Genomic DNA, 17,466 nt, shown 5'->3' with positions numbered 1-17,466 from the left:
TTAATAATCACCTTTAAACTAAAATAAAGCCAAACATCAGTCTATATTTGAAAATTTAAAACGGTCACAGCACCGAGGGGGCCGGGGAGGACCCAGGAGTTACAGGCGCTTTTCTTCATCACGATGGAGCCTGATGCTTGGCTTCAATTTTAATCCCCAAGTTTGTATCCAAGGAACAAAGAAACTGGCCGTTTAAATGCACACAGTGGTTCTGAACAGGAAAGGGGAGAGCAAAATGAAATCTCTTTCAAAAAGGAACTGTCCCACTTGCGTGATTCAGTGGTCGAGCCTCGACCTATGAACCAGGTCACGGTTCCATTCCCGGTCAGGGCACAAGCCTGGGGTTGTGGGCTCGATCCCCAGTGTGGGGCGTGCAGGAGGCAGCCGATCACTGAGTCACTCTCGTCATTGATGTCTCTCTCTTTCCCTCTCCCTCCCTCTCTGAAATCAGTAAAAATATATTTTAAAAACAAAGAATTAATGAAGGTAATCTAACCTATCATCTTTTTAATAAACGAAAAGTGCCTTCTCTTGGAAAATATAAGTATTTGTTGAGAAGACAGTCTCTGTGAATATGCATTTATAAAAATGTATTAAAATAATTTGTATCAATATAGATTTGCTCAAATATAAACCAATGAGAACATCCAGAACTTCAAGTGTCCTGTTCCCAAATGCTGACGTAACACGAGGTTGAGAAGACTCGCTGAAAAGCGTTCCTGTGAGTCAGCAGCAAATTGCACTGTGCGCTCAGATAACTGTTTCCAAGCCCTCAGACCACTGATCGGGGCCAGACGACCACATTAACCGGGCTCTAGGTTTTCTCCTCTTGGAAGCACCACCCCGAAATGTAGCTCCTCAAAACAAATCTTAAATGAATGAACATTAAAAAAATAGATTTTCTTCTGAAGCATATGGGGCAGAAAAGCAAAAATAAATACATAAATAAAACCTAAAAAATTGCCAAGCTAGTGTGGCTCAGTGGTTGAGCGTCAACCTAGGAACCAGGAGGTCAGGGTTTGATTCCTGGTCAGGGCACATGCCCGGGTTGTGGGCTCCATCTCCAGTAGGGGGTGTGCAGGGGCAGTCAATCAATGGTTCTCTCTCATCATTGATGTTTCTCTCTCTCCCTCTCCCTTCCTCTCTGAAATCAATAAAAATATATTAAAAAACTAAAAAATTCAGGTTCTTCCGCACAAGAAGCCCAAACTGCCAGAACAGGCCGGCGACCTACAAGGCTAGCATGCCGCGGCTCCGGCGGGCGCGCGGGCTGGGCGCAGGCCCCAACGCTGCTTCTCTCTGCACTGGGGGGTTTGGGACCCGCATCCTGTGTGAAAGGCGCTCCCTGACGACACCGCTGTGTGATTAGAAATCCCGGAGGTTTTACTGCGGGAACCCATGGCTCTTTCCCCGGAAAGCTCTCACAGAGGGCGGCCCGGCCTACAGGGGGCGCTCGGCTGCTTCACCACAGTGGGGGGTGCGGGGGGGGGGGGGGGGCGAGACAGGATCACATTCGCAGGTGTGGCCACAGAATCAGGAGCTCTCCAGGGCTCAGTGCTGGCTGCACAGCGAGTGATGCTGTCGGTGGTGGAGGTGAGGTGACAATGGCGCGCTGACAGAGGGAGGGACACGGCGGGCCCCAGCAAGCGGGCGCAGCGGGGAGCAGGGTGTCACAGAGGGTGAGCGTGTAGGAGAATCACAGTGCTTCTCCGCCAATGAGGTCACAGTTAATGTCTCTATCATTTAACTGGCCAAGCGCTTTCTAAATGCATGTTAATGATGACTCAGAATATAAAACATAATGATTACAGTAGTTAGTAATGGCCACTAGCTCGCATGTCTTTAGTCAGCTTTCAAACAAAGTTAAGTTTACTTAAAATCTTACTTTTTTCTGATGTCACATCGATCTGAAAAAAAAACACACATAAATTGAATGGTTATAACAGTGTTTCCCCTCTCCCGTCTCCCTCCCCGGCCCCAGCTCTGAGCTCCGAGTCACAGTCACATGCGTGAGGACCCTGTGCGCTGGGCACAGAGCCCTGGCGGCACTTCCTCATGCGTTTCCTTGATTCTTATCCAAACTTTGAAAAAACGAATCTCTTCTAGATACCGTGGATGGGGAGCCCTCTCTAACATGTTTTTCCAGGGAAGACGGGCCCAGGGTACGCCTGTGTCAGAAATGCACCGTTACCAGGAAAAGGCCAGGGAGAGAGGGAAGCAGGCAATCAACGTGTCCACTTCGTGGAGCACAAATCGCACGCCAGGTGGCACGTTCGACGGACATGGTGCCCCTGTCACTCATTACAAGCCGAAGGACAATTCCTGGACAGAATGCACTGATCGCTGAACAGGTCCTGAGACGAGTCAATAGGAACCGTCCAGCGTGGGAAAGGCTCATCGGAGGGTGGCTAGGTGGCTCCCAACTGCACTGCTTGGCTGGAGGGCGCGCGGCCTGCTCCTCGCAGCTCTGGGGCCGAGTCACCAGGCACGGGAAGGACGTGGATGGGAGACGGAGTGACTGGACAGTCGAGGGAGAAGACCTCAGTCTGGCCACAGGCTCCTGTGTCTGGTGAGTCTGTAACCCCCGCCCACCCTGCTACAGCCAGAGTGTCCATGAAAACGCGGAGTTAGGCTTCTCTGGACCGATAAGGCCTTACATGTTCAGCAGGTGGGTACTAGGGCATGTATTACATTTTTCTATTTTTGTATTTCGAATCCATCAGAATAAATTGAAAATAAAACTAGTATATTTGAAAACATTAACGTGCAACTACTAACAACCGCACTTGTCTGTCTTAGAGACAGAACCCTTATGCTCCTCGGTAAGTACAGGCTTCCCCAGTGACCTCTCTCATTTCCACGGTAACGCTGGGTGTTTGCAGGTTTCTACAAGGGACACCCCGCCCCCCCAAGCTTGAACTGCAGGAGCAGGTGTGACTGAAACGGCTACTCCTGCACGGTCTCCGAGCCACACTGCCTCCCTGCGGTGGGAGGCGCAGCCCTGCTTTGCTGGGGCACCAGGAGGAGCTGCCAGCAGCTCACGCGCACCCCCTGCCCCGGCACTGCCACCCCCTGACGGGGGAACGACAGGCTCCCTCGCTTTGGACTCAGTGGTTCTCGGACTTTCTGGCCTGAAGACCCTTGAACTCTGACAAGCGACCCAGGAGTCTGAGGAGCTGTGGTCTGTGTCTGACCCAGATAAGGAACATGTGTTACAAAAACGGAGCTGAGGAAATGCTGGGACCCAAGGACACGTGCACCAGGACCACGCACACGTCCCGGAGTGCCGTGCGGGCGGCATCAGGTGAGGGGGCCCTGGAGGGCCCTGCGGTGAGAGGCGAGTGAGGGCCCCGGGCTATACGACCAGGAGATGGTCTCTGCCAGCCAGCCTGTGAGAACCGCCGAGATGACGGGGCGCCTCAGCGGTGGGTAGAGAAGTAGGCACATGGCAAAGACGGGGCAACGTTCTCCAGGGAAGCACGCCTGTCCTCACTGGCTCAGAGCGGTGGGCTACGGCCCGAGAACGCAGGGCACCGGCGCTCTGATGGGTCAGCGACAGGGTCACACAATTACCTCTTCCTCCTGCTCTGGATCTGACTCGGACTCCTTCGCCAGGCACCATGCGGGATGGAAAAGAGCAGAGAGTTTAGGAGGAAAGGTTAAGAACCGCCCGGCATGGGAGGGCAGCATTCAGTCAGGGCACTCTGACGTTTTCTAACCGTTCAGCGAGAGGCGCACAAGCTAAAAAGGGTTGATTTAAACTCACAAGTCTGGAGACTCGAGACACAAAGGAACCAAAATTACGAAGATACTCATTTCAGACGCTAGGTCGCCGGCAGCCTCAAAGCTGGACCTTTAATGGGTTGGAGGGCACGGTGCTGGCTGGACAGGCTGAGAGCCACAAAGCAGCGTGTGGCGAGTACCAGCCTGACACACGGGCAGCATTCGGAGTTCTAGGGCTATCAACACCAGTAGATTCTGATGCCCAGCTGTCTGGCTCTTTATACTTTTGTTTTGCGTTACGACTGAACGGAAAGCCGCCCTGGACTGTCACAGCATCAGCACCGCGTCTGCCTCGGACAATGTGCCGACAGGTGAGCGAGCCCTGGCTGTGGCTCAGGTGGTGGGGCGGAGTCCCGTGCACCAAAAGGTTGCAGGTTCCGTTCAGGTCGGGGCACATGCCCGGGTTTGCGGGCTCAATCCCCAGCAGGGGGCATGCAGGAGGCAGCCAATAGATATTTCTTTCTCTCCTTGCCTCTCTCTCTAAAAAATCAATAAAAATATTAAAATAAATAAAGCAAATGCTTTCTTCACGGCACACTGAAGGCTCACTGAACTCAGAGCCACAGCTCATTATCTTCACAGGAAAATAAGATTTACTTATTTTTATCAAATAAGGAGTTGCAATGCTGCACACGATGCCGTGAGCTTTTCCATGTGACTGATCTCTGTTTACAGGAATCATTCGTTAAGGAAACCAGACGGCGGGTAATAAGCAGTATAGGAAGTGCTTGTTTTACGGAGTCCAATGTAGGACTTTAAACATATTTCCCTCTGCCAGGGCTCACCCCACTGCACCCCTGTCCCCACCTCTCAGACACACTGCCTGACAAGAGGCCGCAGCCTACTGGGCATGGCCGGGTGGGCTTCCCATGAGGAAGGGCTACTGGTTAAACTATTTTTAAATAAAAAAAGTTATTCCCAACATATAATTCATTCAGCTGTCTTCCTTGGCTTGACAGAGTAATCAAGAATATGTCTGTAGAAGCAGGAGTCATCACAGACAATCTGGATCGGGAAGAGGCCTGCCTGGAGTTATACCCAGATGTAGCTGGACCTGGGGCAGGAATGAAGGAATGTTTCCTTTGCAACAATGTCTCAAATCTGCTCCTTGGAACATGGAAATGCTTTGTATACTGATCATGTTAAAACAGTTGAAAAATTAATTTGATACTCCTAAGATATTACAGGTAATAAAATGAACAGGTAATACCTGACTGGCGTGGCTCATGGTTGACCTATGAACCAGGAGGTCACAGTTCGATTCCCAGTCTGGGCACATGCCCAGGCTGTGGGCTTGATCTCTAGTGTGGGGTGTGCAGGAGGCAGCCGATTGATGATTCTTTCTCATCATGGATGTTTCTCTCTCTCTCCCTCTCCCTTCCTCTCTGAAATCAATAAAAAATATATTTAAAAAATATAAATAAACTGAACAGTAATTATTTTAGCAACAAGACGCAATGTCATGAGGTTGCTCTGCATGCGGTATTTAGAACCCACCAATGAGCTGGCGGAGAACCACAGCTAATGGCCCAACAGGTTTGGGTACCAGAGGCCCCAGCATGGTCCCAGGAGGGCACACAACAGCAATAATAAAGATGAAGTCAGTTATTTGCTTTTTAAAAACTAGTCCAAAAAGATAAATCTTAAACATTTCTGTCTTCTGTATCCAATATGCGTTCATTTAAATTTTTTATCACAACTGGATACGAAATAAGGTGGAGCTTCTTTTGTTCTGACTTCCATGGGAACTCACGGATTGACAGGGAACCCAAAATGACTGCTCCCTGTGGTGCATGCGAGGCCCCTGCTGTGCCCGGTCCTGGATGGCAGAGGCCACCCCTCCCCCCCCCAGCCGCACGCAGCGCCTCGCGGTACCTTGATGTACACAGGCAGGGTGATGTTCAAGTTGCAGATGGCCTGGTGCACCAGGCCTCGCGTGGACTTGGGCTCCTTCATAAATGACAGTCGTCCGCACGGCTCCTGAGTCGTGTCGCGTACCTTGGACAAGAAAGGCACGTGTGTCACCACACAGGACGCATGCGGCTTCTTTAAGATGGTCCCCCAAGAACTGGGGGACAGACACCTCATTGGAGAATGCCGAGTAAGTGTCTGAGACTGCTCCTTTCTCCGTCCCTTTACAACCGACAACTGTGTTTTTAAAATCATTCAGCTTTTTACAAAGTGTGGTCCCACTCACCGTGTGGGAGTGCAGTCAGTGGCGCCAGGCACACACCCAGCTGTGCGATCGTCACTCCTTTGCAGCAGGTTGACCACCCCAAGTACCAACTCTGCCCCTGCCCGCGGGGACTGCCCCCCTCCTCTGCCCGGCCCCCGGGGACTCGCTTCCACCTGCCTCTACACTTGCCTCCTCCGGGACCTCGGAGAGATGGACCGAGACCATGTCTGTCCCTTGTGCCTGGTTAATTTCACCCAACGTATGTCTTCGAGGCCCAGCCGTGTTGTAGCATGTGTCAGAATTTCATTGCCTTTTAAGGCTGAGTAACATTCCATGGGGTGTATAGACCACTCTTGGCCTGTCCATTCATCTGCAAATGGCTATTCGAGATGTTTCCATGTTTGGGGGAATAATGCTTTTGTGAACATTAGCGGGAAAGTAACCGAGTGCCTGCCCAGTCCTTTGGGGCCTAGACCGAGGAGTGCAGTCCCTGGACCTGCGGTCGCCGTGGGCTCACACTGAGCACTGCGCACTGTTTCCCAGGGGCTGCAGCCTCTGACTTCCCACCAGCAACACATCGGCCCCCGTTCTCACCCGGCCTCACCAACACCAGTTCCCGTTGTTTGGGTAACAGCTATTCTCATGGTTCGGAGCAGTATCTCACTGTGGCTGGAATATGACTTTGCTGAGCATCTTTTCATGGGCTCACTGGCCACCTAACACCTTCCTCGGAGAAATGTCTATCCAGGACCTCCACCCGTTTCTGTATGGGGCTGTTTATAAACGGTGCTGGCACAGCGATGGTATCAAATGTTAGTTCGCTCACACAGCCATCTGTTCAGTGCTCTGCTGCCCTCAGCAGTTACTGCTCCATGGAGTGGCCTGCAGGACAGCTGTCATCAGGCAAAACTGGTGACCAGCCATGGCACTGTGAGAGGCTCAGCAGAGATCTTGGGAGAACTCAATCGATCTAAAAAATTAAGCAGGTTGCCCAGCCTGAGTGGCTCAGTGGTTGAGCATCGACCTATGAACCAGGAGGTTCAATTCCGGGTCAGGGCACATGCCTGGGTTTCATGCTCCATCCTCAGTAGGGGGCGTGCAGGAGGCAGCTGATCAATGATTCTCTCTCATCATTGATGTTTCCATCTCTCTCTCTCTCTCTCTCTCTCTCTCTCTCTCTCTCTCTCCCTTCCCCTCTGAAATCAATAAAAAATATTTTAAAAAGATTAAGCAGCTGAACAGATTTGTGCTGGGAGAAACCATGAGGGGTTTGGTAATAAAAGGGTAAGAGATGATGAACTGCTTGGGAATCAGTCGCCTGAGGCTGGACTGGGGAAAAGCGAGGGAGCCCAGCGCTGTCCTGTCCTGTGTGGGCGGGGCATGGGGGCCTCCAGAGAAGCGCAATGCTCTGTGGGCAACGGGACAGTGAGTGGCGAGAGACGGTGCGGAACGGAATTACTACTTCCTTCCTACTTCACAAGCCTCTCATTTATACGTGCTTGTCCCTCCTTAGGCGTGGAGTCTGGGGGAGACGTAATTATCATCGCCAAGCTCTGCCCAGGACGAATGGCCTGAAGCAGACAGGGAGTTCGTGTGCACTGAGGGGTCTCTGGCGGCTGCTGACTGTGTGGAGGGGCCCGGTGAGCGCGGCCTGGGGCCATCGCACAGTAGGCTGAGCGGTTCCCGGGCCTTTTGAGAGCCCTTTGCTCTCCTCGCTGGTGACATTCACACATTTAAATCACTTCAGCACAGAGATTTAAGAGGAACAACACTTTAAAGAGAGAGGCTTTCCTTTAAAATTTGAAAAAGCCAGTTTTTCTAATTAATGAATTGGCTGTTTGTCCTTAAACATAGTCTTAAAGTTGAATTTGAACTTCAAAAATGAAAATGGTTGGTTTTCCAGAACTTTAACATTTTATAGATATGGTTTAAATAATCGCTAAAAATGATTGAAAAGCAAATATCCTCTCCTTCTAAAGGAAGTTAAACCTGACTTGATGTAGAATAAAATGTACGTAAAAATTCCATATAGATAATTACCTTGACAAAGAGAGGAAGTCTGTTTTCTTTAAAGGCAAAAAAGCTGAATATGTGATGTTGGCCACTCTTGGTTAATGGCACGAGATTGCCAAAGCAATCAACGTAGATGGGCTTTCCTTCCAGCACCTGGTGAGGCAGAGAAAGCAGCAGACTATAGTAAGTGCAGTTATTACCTGTTATTTACATAAAGGAGTGGTGATCCCTGTTGGAATGTTAAGGCCTGCCTACAGCCATCACTCCATTGCTATGTCTTGTCCCCCGGTGGCCTGATGCTGACGCCCTTGTCTCTAACATTCCCCCAAACTGACAGAGCTTTCACTCCTGGAGCCCATCTTCTGATGGGGTCGTTTTTACATCCAATGAGTCACACTACTTGACCTCACCGTCCACACCCACGCCGATGACGAGGCCTGAGATCAGCAGGAGTGACGCCGAGGCCTGGGCAGCTCACGTCCACACTGACACCGAGGGTGCCCTTCCTGACCGCTGTCCTTACCACTGAAAGTTACTCCGAATGAGGAAAGAAGGGCCTTCTCCTCTGCTGCCGCCGCTTACACACTTCATCGCCGAGTCCTCCTCCCCCATGATGCTCCGTAAGAGAGCCCTTCCCCTCCTCCTCTCAGGATGGAGGCCGAGACGATCCTGACAGGACAGGCCCAGACGGACTAGGAAGAGCTCATGTTGGACCTTGACCTCCTAACTGACCAGAAGGAGGACTGGTCTTTCTTATCGTGCGGTTCTATTTACTAACCACTGCTTTACGTGTGATCTAAGAAGAAAGGCACAGACGACGTGTCATGCGTTGCTTTGGAGCCCGCACCTCCACGTCCCGGCTGCGGGCCACCTCCGCGAAGTGCTCCTGCTGCTCCAGGGTCTTGTCCACCTTGTCGTCAGTCATGCAGAAGCACCGCAGCCGCGCCTCGACGGGGTCGTGCGACTTGGCGAACACCACGAACTTGGCCATGTACGGCACGCAGATGATCTCCCTGTACACCTGGGAGGCGAAGGCGACGGACTCCTGGATTTGCCGACAGTCGATCAGCCAGAACCTGCCAAGGATTTTAGGTCAGGCATCCAAACCAATGGACGCCAGCCCGGCCGGCGTGGCTCAGTGGCTGAGCATCAGCATCAACCTGTGAACCAGGTCACAGTTCAATTCCCGGTCAGGGCACGTGCCCAGGTTTTTGGGCTCCATTCCCGGTGTGGAGCGTGCAGGAGGCAGCCGATCAATGATTCTCTCATCATTGATGATTCTCTCATCATTAATGATTCATTCTCTCTCTCTCTCTCTCTCTCTCCCCTCCTCTATGAAATCAATTAAAACAAATTTTTAAAAATCTTTGAAAAAAAGTTGAATTAATGGGCACCAGGTGAAAAAAACCCTCAGTTCCTTCAATATGATCGAAGTCATTAAGTGCTTCCTGGAAACAGGGAGGCGGGAGATGATGAGACGGGTGGGCAGAGCGAGCAGGAGGGCCCTGAGGACCAGGTGTGCACCGCCAACCACTGGACCTGTATTTGTGATTTTCTTCCTTGGAAACGCTCCCCAGGGTCCAGCTTCTGAAATCTGCCCCGAGTCCCAGCACCGTCCGTGGAGGGAGCCTGGGGCCATGGCAATGGGTCCTCATGGGGGAACCTGGGGCCATGGCAATGGGTCCTCATGGGGGAGCCTGGGGCCATGGCAATGGGTCCTCATGGGGGAGCCTGGGGCCATGGCAATGGGTCCTCATGGGGGAGCCTGGGGCCATGGCAATGGGTCCTCATGGGGGAGCCTGGGGCCATGGCAATGGGTCCTCATGGGGGAGCCTGGGGCCATGGCAATGGGTCCTCATGGGGGAGCCTGGGGCCATGGCAATGGGTCCTCATGGGGGAGCCTGGGGCCATGGCAATGGGTCCTCATGGGGGAGCCTGGGGCCATGGCAATGGGTCCTCATGGGGGAGCCCTGTTCCCCCTGATGCCCCCAATCTTCCTCTCATATCCTGAAACTCTTCTCAATAAACTCTACCCAGCGTTTCATCGTGTTACTCTTTTCCAAAACACTCTCCCACCACCGAGGTGGATCAATCCAACCATTTGGAAACCTGCTTTCTCGGCAGAACTCACGGGCATTGGGCGTGGCTCCCAGAGGAAGTCACTGCTCTGTGCTCCTTCCTGGCTGGTGGCCTCATGGGCCTGTGACACGGCCTGGCCATGTCCCCTCAGTGTCACTGAGGTTGCTGAGCCTGCCCAGCGTTCCCTGACCCCCACCCCCCGCACCCCCCGGGGAGGGACCATTCCGCAGAGAAAGCTGAGGCCGCCAGATGCAAAGTGTTAGCCACACCCTGTCGCCCTGAAACCTCGCTCCGCCTATTACTGCCTCCTCCCCTCGACTCCTTCCCGCCATCTTTCCACGCCCCTGAGGTTCCCTTTCCCTTGTCACCGGTTCCTTCCTGTCCCTCGTCCACGCCTCCCCTTTTTATTAGCGTTTGATGAGACACACGTAACATAACACTCGCCATGCTGGCCACACCGAAGTGCACACGCACTGGCATCACCACACTCACAGCCCTGGGCTGCCGTTACTGACCACTTCCGCCCCTTTCCGTCTTCCCGGACAGAACAAGGTCCCCCAAACCCTGACTGCGAACTGCCCCGTCTCCGTGCACTTGCCTATTCTGGGGACTCCGGCTACTTCCTGCAGCGTCACGCTCTCAGGGCCCAGCTCCGCCGCTGGCTCCTGGCGGCGCTCTGCATCCCTGTCCTCTTTGCTCAGACTCACTCACGGTGCTCACTGCTCCCTCCGTCGTCGGGGGGTGAAATGGGGAACACGGGACACAGGAGCGGCCTGGCCTCCCGTGCAGGCCTCCCTCAGCACTGCCGCAGCCACGTGGCAGCTCTGGTCTGACCTCCGACCTCAGATGTCTGCTGCTCGCCCCCGCCCTGCTGTGTCTTGTCCATGGTCCTCTCTCTTGCCCCTCAGGCTCCTGCATGTCTCAGGAGGCACCTCCTCTCGGGCGCCTTCTCTGCCCCGACGTGCACAGCCCCTGCCGCTGGCAGGGCCCCTTAACCTTCTCCTCAGCACTTGTCATCTCTGGAGGAACAGCGGGGCCAGCACCCCAGCTGCTGCCCGTGTGTGCCCTTCTGCTCTGTCCCCTGAACAGGAGTTTAAGCTCTAACCCCCTCAGCCTGTTTTCCCATCTATAAAATGGACACAGTACCAAGTCACTGTAGTGATGAAATCAAACGCGTGGGAAAGCGCCCAGCATTCCCTTGCCGGTCACACATGGGAGCTGATGGTAAAGGGAGCGAGCACATGAAACAAGGCTGGACAGCGTTCGTGCGGTGAGGATGCTACACACAGACACACACGGGTCAGGCCTCCTGGTCACCTAGACCTTGAACCCACCTGCACACGCATGTGCTCTCGGACCCCTGATATTCTGCTGGGAAGCAGCTCAGGATGCGCTGGGCAGCAGGGCGTCTACCATCCCCCAGGCTCTGGGACTCGACCATCGGTGGTGGCCGCTCCGGGAGGCCGGCCCCACAGGCAGAGCTGCCAATCACTGACTGTCCTGAGATTTCAACCCGACTGGCTCAGCTTTGTTACTGTATCATCGCTATTCACTTTGCTGGCAAGCAGGCCCAGTTTAAAATATGAAAGTTAATACAGATTGTATTTAAAACCAACCAGAAAACCTCACTTTTAAAGAACACAGAAACAAAAGAAAAGCAAAATCCCTGGGGGTGGGGCCCGTGTGGCCTCGGGCTGGTCTGAGGGCGGGACGTACCTGGCAGACACGTTGGTGGTGAAGGAAACACACTCGTTGACAAACGTTAATGGCGTGGTTCCCGTGATGTCTTCCCACTGCGCAGGAGTGGTCCCGCCTGAAACAACAGGATTGTTGAGAATGAGGCAGCGCTCCAGCCTCCGAGCGCCAAGCGCGTCGTCTGTGGTCCCTGCGCTTGGCCGCGGAAGCTGGAAGGCCACACAGGGAAGCAGCGCGGACAGCACCTCCCACGAATGAGCTGAAAGTTACTGGAGTCGCTGCTTCAAGTGTCTACGTGTTCTGCCCTCGACCTGACTCCCTGAGGCTGTTACTGTAGTTGGTCGGCCCTGAGATCAATTTGAATTGTACAGGGTGGGTGAATTTAAAAGATCCTTTAACTGACCAAGGCAAGGAGCTGACAGCTCTGTTAAAATAATGAAAAAATTCAGGTAGTTTTTTGTTCCTGAACTCCATGCTTTATACAATTATTTTCATAAGAGAAAATATTCTCTCCGTTTGCAATGGAAGGTCATAAAAAAGTACTTGGGAAACATGAACGGCTGAATGAACTGCAGGCTGACGGACAGGTGGACGAAGGCCCAAGGAAGGACTAACCAGGTCGGTGGCGCCTCGGCCACGTGGTCCCTCGCTTGACCCCTGGCCAGGGCAGGGCATGCCTGCCCGTGACATCTCACCTGTTTCACCTCCACACACGACGTCTCACGTGACAGGGACTAAAACCTGTGGGAAACTCACCCAGGAACGTGGGGTGGGAATGAGGTCGTGACCCCTGCGTCCCTGCTAGTCCACGTATTTTGCATTTTATTAAACGTATGGGGCAAGCTCCATGGCTTGTTATGGTGCATATAGAAAAGCATTAATAAGGAGGGAGAACTGGAGAGAGAGCAAGATAAGGGAGAATACAGCTGCCAACACGAGGGGAGGTGAGAACTTCCTCACCCCCCGGGCGGGCGAGCAGGGCAGCTGACCCCTGAGCACGGGCGGGCGTGGCTGAGCCCAGGAGCGCGTGGTGCTGTGAAAGGGGGACGTTTCCAGCCAAACGATGCCTGTGAGCTTTCTACCTCCCACTCTGTGATGGGGCCGAGACAACCAAGAGCTGGGAGTGTCTCCCTGGAGGTTGGTAGTTGTCTGAACATTAACACAGCTTCCAATGGAAAAGACCGTGTTCAGTGAATCTTGAAAAACCTTTACTCTGTTTTCTCAAGGCTGTCCCACAGGTCCGTGATGACGGGCCCGACTCCCACACACAGGTCAGGTCTGAGCTGCGGGGGCAGCGGTGCAGGACGATGGTTTTCAGCAGGTGGACGATGAGGTCTCTGGTGAAGGCCAACAGGTGTGCGGGCTCGGGTTGGAACCCCGCTCTCACAGGCCTGTGGTATGGTCTCGGGAAGTCACAGGGTTCTCGGAGCCTGGCTTCCTTTTCAGGGGGACGGGGCTAAGTGCGGACACAGGGCCGCGAGGCAGAGACGACTATGAGCGCTGCCCAGGGGCCTGCGGCTGTACCGGCAGGTGGCTCGTCGCCTGCCACCTTCTGCTCCCTACTGGGGAGGCTCCTCCTGAATCCGCACGGGCCCTGCAGGCACCTCGCGACAAAGCGCTAACACTGGCAACCGTGTAGGTTTCTCCTTCCAGAGCTTTCTACCCACACCGCACGGCGCCTCACCTGTGATGCTGCACAGGAGTCTCAAGGTCGGATCATCTCCCCCAAAACCGTTCAGCATGACGTCGCTGGCGGCCTTGGGGATGGGGATGGTCATGGTGATGGGCTTGTGGAACTTCCTCCGTCTGGGCTCCAAGGTGACGATCGGGCTGAAGGTCGCTTTGTTCCCCAGGATCTTCCTGACCAGCTCGCCGTGCATGGGCTGCGCCTTTTCCAAGGAAAGCAGAGTGAGCACCAGGCCGCGCGCCTCAGGTCGGTATCTTTGAAAGCACTTTTGGTCTCATCGTCAGCACAGGAGCTTCCAGCATAGGACTGAGGTAGCAGGTCCTCAGCCCTCCTGCAAGAGGCCTACTGTGTGCTGTGGCAGCCCCGGCTCTCCAGTGCGACGTGACCCTGTCTGTGTGGGCCCGCCCGTCCCCACAGCCAGCCCCCTCCCCGCAAGGTGCCCCTGGCCATGCACGCGCCCAGCACCGCACCTGCAGGCCCACGCGGATCCGCTTGGTCAGCGCGCCCTCGGGGAACACCGCCTGCACCTGTGGGACCACTGTGCTGCTCAGCACGCCGCCCTCGGGCCCGATCAGGTGGCTGTCCTGCTTGACACGGGATACCACGGCGAAGTACTGCGGGAAGTCACGGGTGACGATGCGGCAGATGCGCTTACGGTCCAGGTCCTCAGCGCTGTCCAGCACTGCGGATGACAGCGCACGCGGTCCAGGTCAGCGCCTCCTCGGGGCAGGAGCGCTTCCACCAGAGCAGCGCCCAGTCCCTCTGCGGGGCCCTCCCTGGTTTACTCCACTCCCACCAGCTGCAGAGGAAACGGGTCCCGCAGGCTCTCCTCTGCCAACATCAACGCTGGCTCAAGACCTGTTTCTATGTTGTAAGAAGAGACGCGCCCTTCAGTCCTGCCAGGATCACTCCCGGGGTCACTCGGGGGCGGGGGGCGGGGGGACTGTCTCTGAGACGCACTGTGCATATGGAAAAGGGCCACAATGGATGACCGTGGATCCAGCCTGTGAATTCCCGAAACCAGGAACTTGCCCAACACGTCCCCCACCATCAGCAGGCGGGGTCACAGGCTTTTCACAAACTTAGTGCACAGACGTAGGGCAGGACGGAAAACCAGACCAGCTTAACCAAGAAAATCTAGACTGACAGGGTCACTGGGATTGGGGTTTCATTTTCCTGAGTAACAACAGGAGACCAGGCAAATGCATCGTGCGCCGACTCATCGTCACTGGTGCACATGGGTACTTGCTGGGCCAGAACCACACACAGACACTTGCACGCATCACACGTGCACACACGCACAAGCACACATGCGTGCACACACAAGCACACACAGTGCACACACAAGCACACACGTGCACAAGCACACATGTGCGCACATGTGCACGCACAGTGCATACACGCACAAGCACACACACAATGCACACACGCACAAGCACACAGTGCACACACGCACAAAGCACACACATAATGCGCACATGCATAAGCACACATGCACACACAGTGCACACACGTACAAAGCACACACAGTGCACGCACACACGAGCACACGCGCGCACACGCGCAGCCCGGTCCGCAGAGGCGCCGCGCACCCTCGTCCATGCCGTTGAGGATCTCGTTGAGCTCGTCCTCCGTGTGCTCGCAGCCGTGCTCCTTCCAGCTGTCCCCGCTCTCGCTGCGCAGCACCACCAGCTCCCGCTCCTTCCCGCGCAGGGCAGCGAAGTGCGGGATCTCCACGATGACGGGCCTGGCAGCAAGCAGAGCACGCGGTGTGGGCGGCCGCAGCCACGCACCGCGCGCCCCGACGGTCTGTGGCAAAGTGACCTGGAGGCCTCTCTCTGGGGACGGGGTCGGGGACAGGGGCTAGCGGCTGGCTGCGCAGTAGCACTCCACCTCAGGGCTCCCGTCCCGGGACACGCTGCTCCCCGGAGCCCCGGTGTCTGCCTGAGTGCAGGTGGCACCTGGAACTTCTCCTCGGAGAAACGTAAAGAAATGGACATGCGTGTCTGTGACGTGCACCGACCTCCTGGGACGTTCTCAGCGAGGGGTGACGTGACAATGCTGAAGGGGATGGCCTGGTGCGGTGTGAGCTGGTGAGTCTGAATGAGATGTCAGAGGAGCTGACTGCGTGGGAACGACGCAGACATGCATGCGGGGTCTGCCCAGGCTCCCCCCATCCGAGGGCGCAGTAGGCATCGCACAGGACAGCCCTCGCCGAGCCCCCGACAGCATGTGCGATGCCTACTGGGCTCAGCTCCGAGCATGCACGGCCCTCGCTCCCAGGGCACAGCCTCTCTCAAGAGTCGTGGAGGCTCTGGGTCTCCGGTCCAGGTTGCTTTGAGACAGACTCCACGTTCCCATCACAACACCGCAACTAGCACAGAGTACGACTAGGCAGATCTCATGCTTTAAACGAAAATGAAGGTCACAGCACTTGAAGGGGAAAGGTATAAAAACATCACTCGAAACAAAAGTCACATACCACAGGGTCAGAAATGGTCCACTAGAGAGTTGGTACAGAGTGTAAATCATAGAGAGGGACATGTCACGGGCACAATGACAGAAAGAGAAATCATATTGCAGGAGGAGGAGAATGGGGCCAGCAGCCATCGGTTGGTTTAAGTCGCTCCTACCCAAGGAACTTGGTTCCAGGAGGCCCCAGCTGGAGGATGCGGCTGACCAAGCTTTCTCCCTCGTTAAGTGGGGGGGGAGCCGCTGGCAGGTGGAGTTTACTGAGCACATCCAAGCAGCAGTGAGAGAGAGAAGACAGTGAGCTTCAGGGGCGGCGTCCACCCGCACCGCCCGCTCAGCCACCGGGAGGTCTGCTTTGGTTCTGTCCCCTCCACTGGCCACAGGGAGGGCGGCACCGACGCCCAGCGTGCCCGATGGAGGCATGGGGGCGGCACGTGGGGACGGCCTCTCCCTGGTGAGGTCCTGCCAGGGCGCGAGCCGTGGAAGGAAAAATATGCTGCCCAGGCTGCTGGAAATGTCATGAAAACTCGGACTCTGCAGAGGCCGGTGCTTCCATGGATATTCCTGCTCAGATGTGGAGACTCGTACACAGCCCAGGCGGCCTGAGCGTGAGGGAGGGCGGGGGGCCTGCGACAGGGGGACGGGGTCGGGATGTGCCCCACCCAGAGCCCCCAGGCGCGTCTCAGGTCTGCCTGAGGGATGGCGGAGGCGGCTTCTAGAACCGGGAATACGGACACGCCCCCTCCGGCGTGAACGCGGTTTGGAGCAACCTGTGAACAGCTTCCTCCAAGTTATGAGACTTTAGGCCGATTCCTAGTTCTAGCGCGAGCAGCTCTCCCAGTGTGACGCCAGCACAACAGAAGCTCCCGGGCAACGGGTTGTGGGCCCCACATTCAAGCACGAAGACTTGCTATGAGGAGGCTTAAACACCATTGATTTGTTTCAAAACATTTTGAAACTTGTCCCCCTCCACCACCTCATCCTTCGGTCGGTTTTCAGCAGAAGCCACGCATTTCTCGGCTTGTTGAAATACCACTTAATATGGTAGCAGCCGCTCAAGCACATAAAAGAAAGAAGAAATGCTAATTTCTGCTCAAAATTGCTAAAATGAGGCTGGCGGCAGTGAGCCCGGACTTGGCCTTCTTAAGGAAAACTGTGACCAGACAGGCGGCCAGCGTGAGTGTAAGCCTCACGGTAGCAGTTTGGGAGCAGAGAAGGCAAACCACACCCCGACTCCTGGCCACACTTCTCCCCAAGTGCAGACGGTTCTCAGGACGCGGGACCTCGAGTCCATGTTTGGAAGAGAGGAGGGTTTTTCTTAGGACTCTGCCACTTCAGTGTCAGAGGGAAAAACAATACCTACCATTGGCTGAAAACATGATTCGCACTGGGAGCCTAGCAGCTGTGATCACAGCCAGAGAGAGAGAGAGAGAGTCACCTGCCTGCTGAGCTCAGGGATGCTCACAAAGGAAGAGGCGTGGGGAGGGGTGCAGCATCAGTGCTACTTAAACGTCACAGGAGCCCGGCCCGTGTGGCTCAGTGGCTGAGGGTCGACCTAGGA

At 55.0% G+C, this 17,466-nt stretch overlaps 1 protein-coding gene across 40 annotated transcripts in view; it reads right to left on the bottom strand.

The window, feature by feature from the left end:
• ANK2 (ankyrin 2) overlaps positions 1 to 17,466 on the bottom strand; it is a 362,059-nt gene that overhangs the window by 27,492 nt on the left and 317,101 nt on the right. For 26 of the 40 annotated variants that reach the window (XM_059695513.1, XM_059695517.1, XM_059695506.1 and 23 more), the window contains 10 exons: positions 16,067 to 16,165; positions 15,026 to 15,180; positions 13,904 to 14,115; positions 13,431 to 13,635; positions 11,768 to 11,864; positions 8,820 to 9,048; positions 8,000 to 8,125; positions 5,659 to 5,781; positions 3,574 to 3,606; positions 1,886 to 1,907 (listed from right to left, as the gene is read on the bottom strand). In XM_059695513.1, coding sequence (XP_059551496.1) covers positions 1,886 to 1,907; positions 3,574 to 3,606; positions 5,659 to 5,781; positions 8,000 to 8,125; positions 8,820 to 9,048; positions 11,768 to 11,864; positions 13,431 to 13,635; positions 13,904 to 14,115; positions 15,026 to 15,180; positions 16,067 to 16,165 — 1,301 coding nt within the window. The remainder of the gene's footprint in view (positions 1 to 1,885; positions 1,908 to 3,573; positions 3,607 to 5,658; positions 5,782 to 7,999; positions 8,126 to 8,819; positions 9,049 to 11,767; positions 11,865 to 13,430; positions 13,636 to 13,903; positions 14,116 to 15,025; positions 15,181 to 16,066; positions 16,166 to 17,466) is intronic. The other 14 variants (XM_059695542.1, XM_059695541.1, XM_059695515.1 and 11 more) reach the window with 1 other exon arrangement.

The sequence above is a fragment of the Myotis daubentonii genome, chromosome 5 (assembly GCF_963259705.1).
Source record: "Myotis daubentonii chromosome 5, mMyoDau2.1, whole genome shotgun sequence".
In the NCBI taxonomy this organism is placed as follows: Eukaryota; Metazoa; Chordata; class Mammalia; order Chiroptera; family Vespertilionidae; genus Myotis; species Myotis daubentonii.
This window is presented reverse-complemented; position numbering and strand designations above follow the sequence as displayed.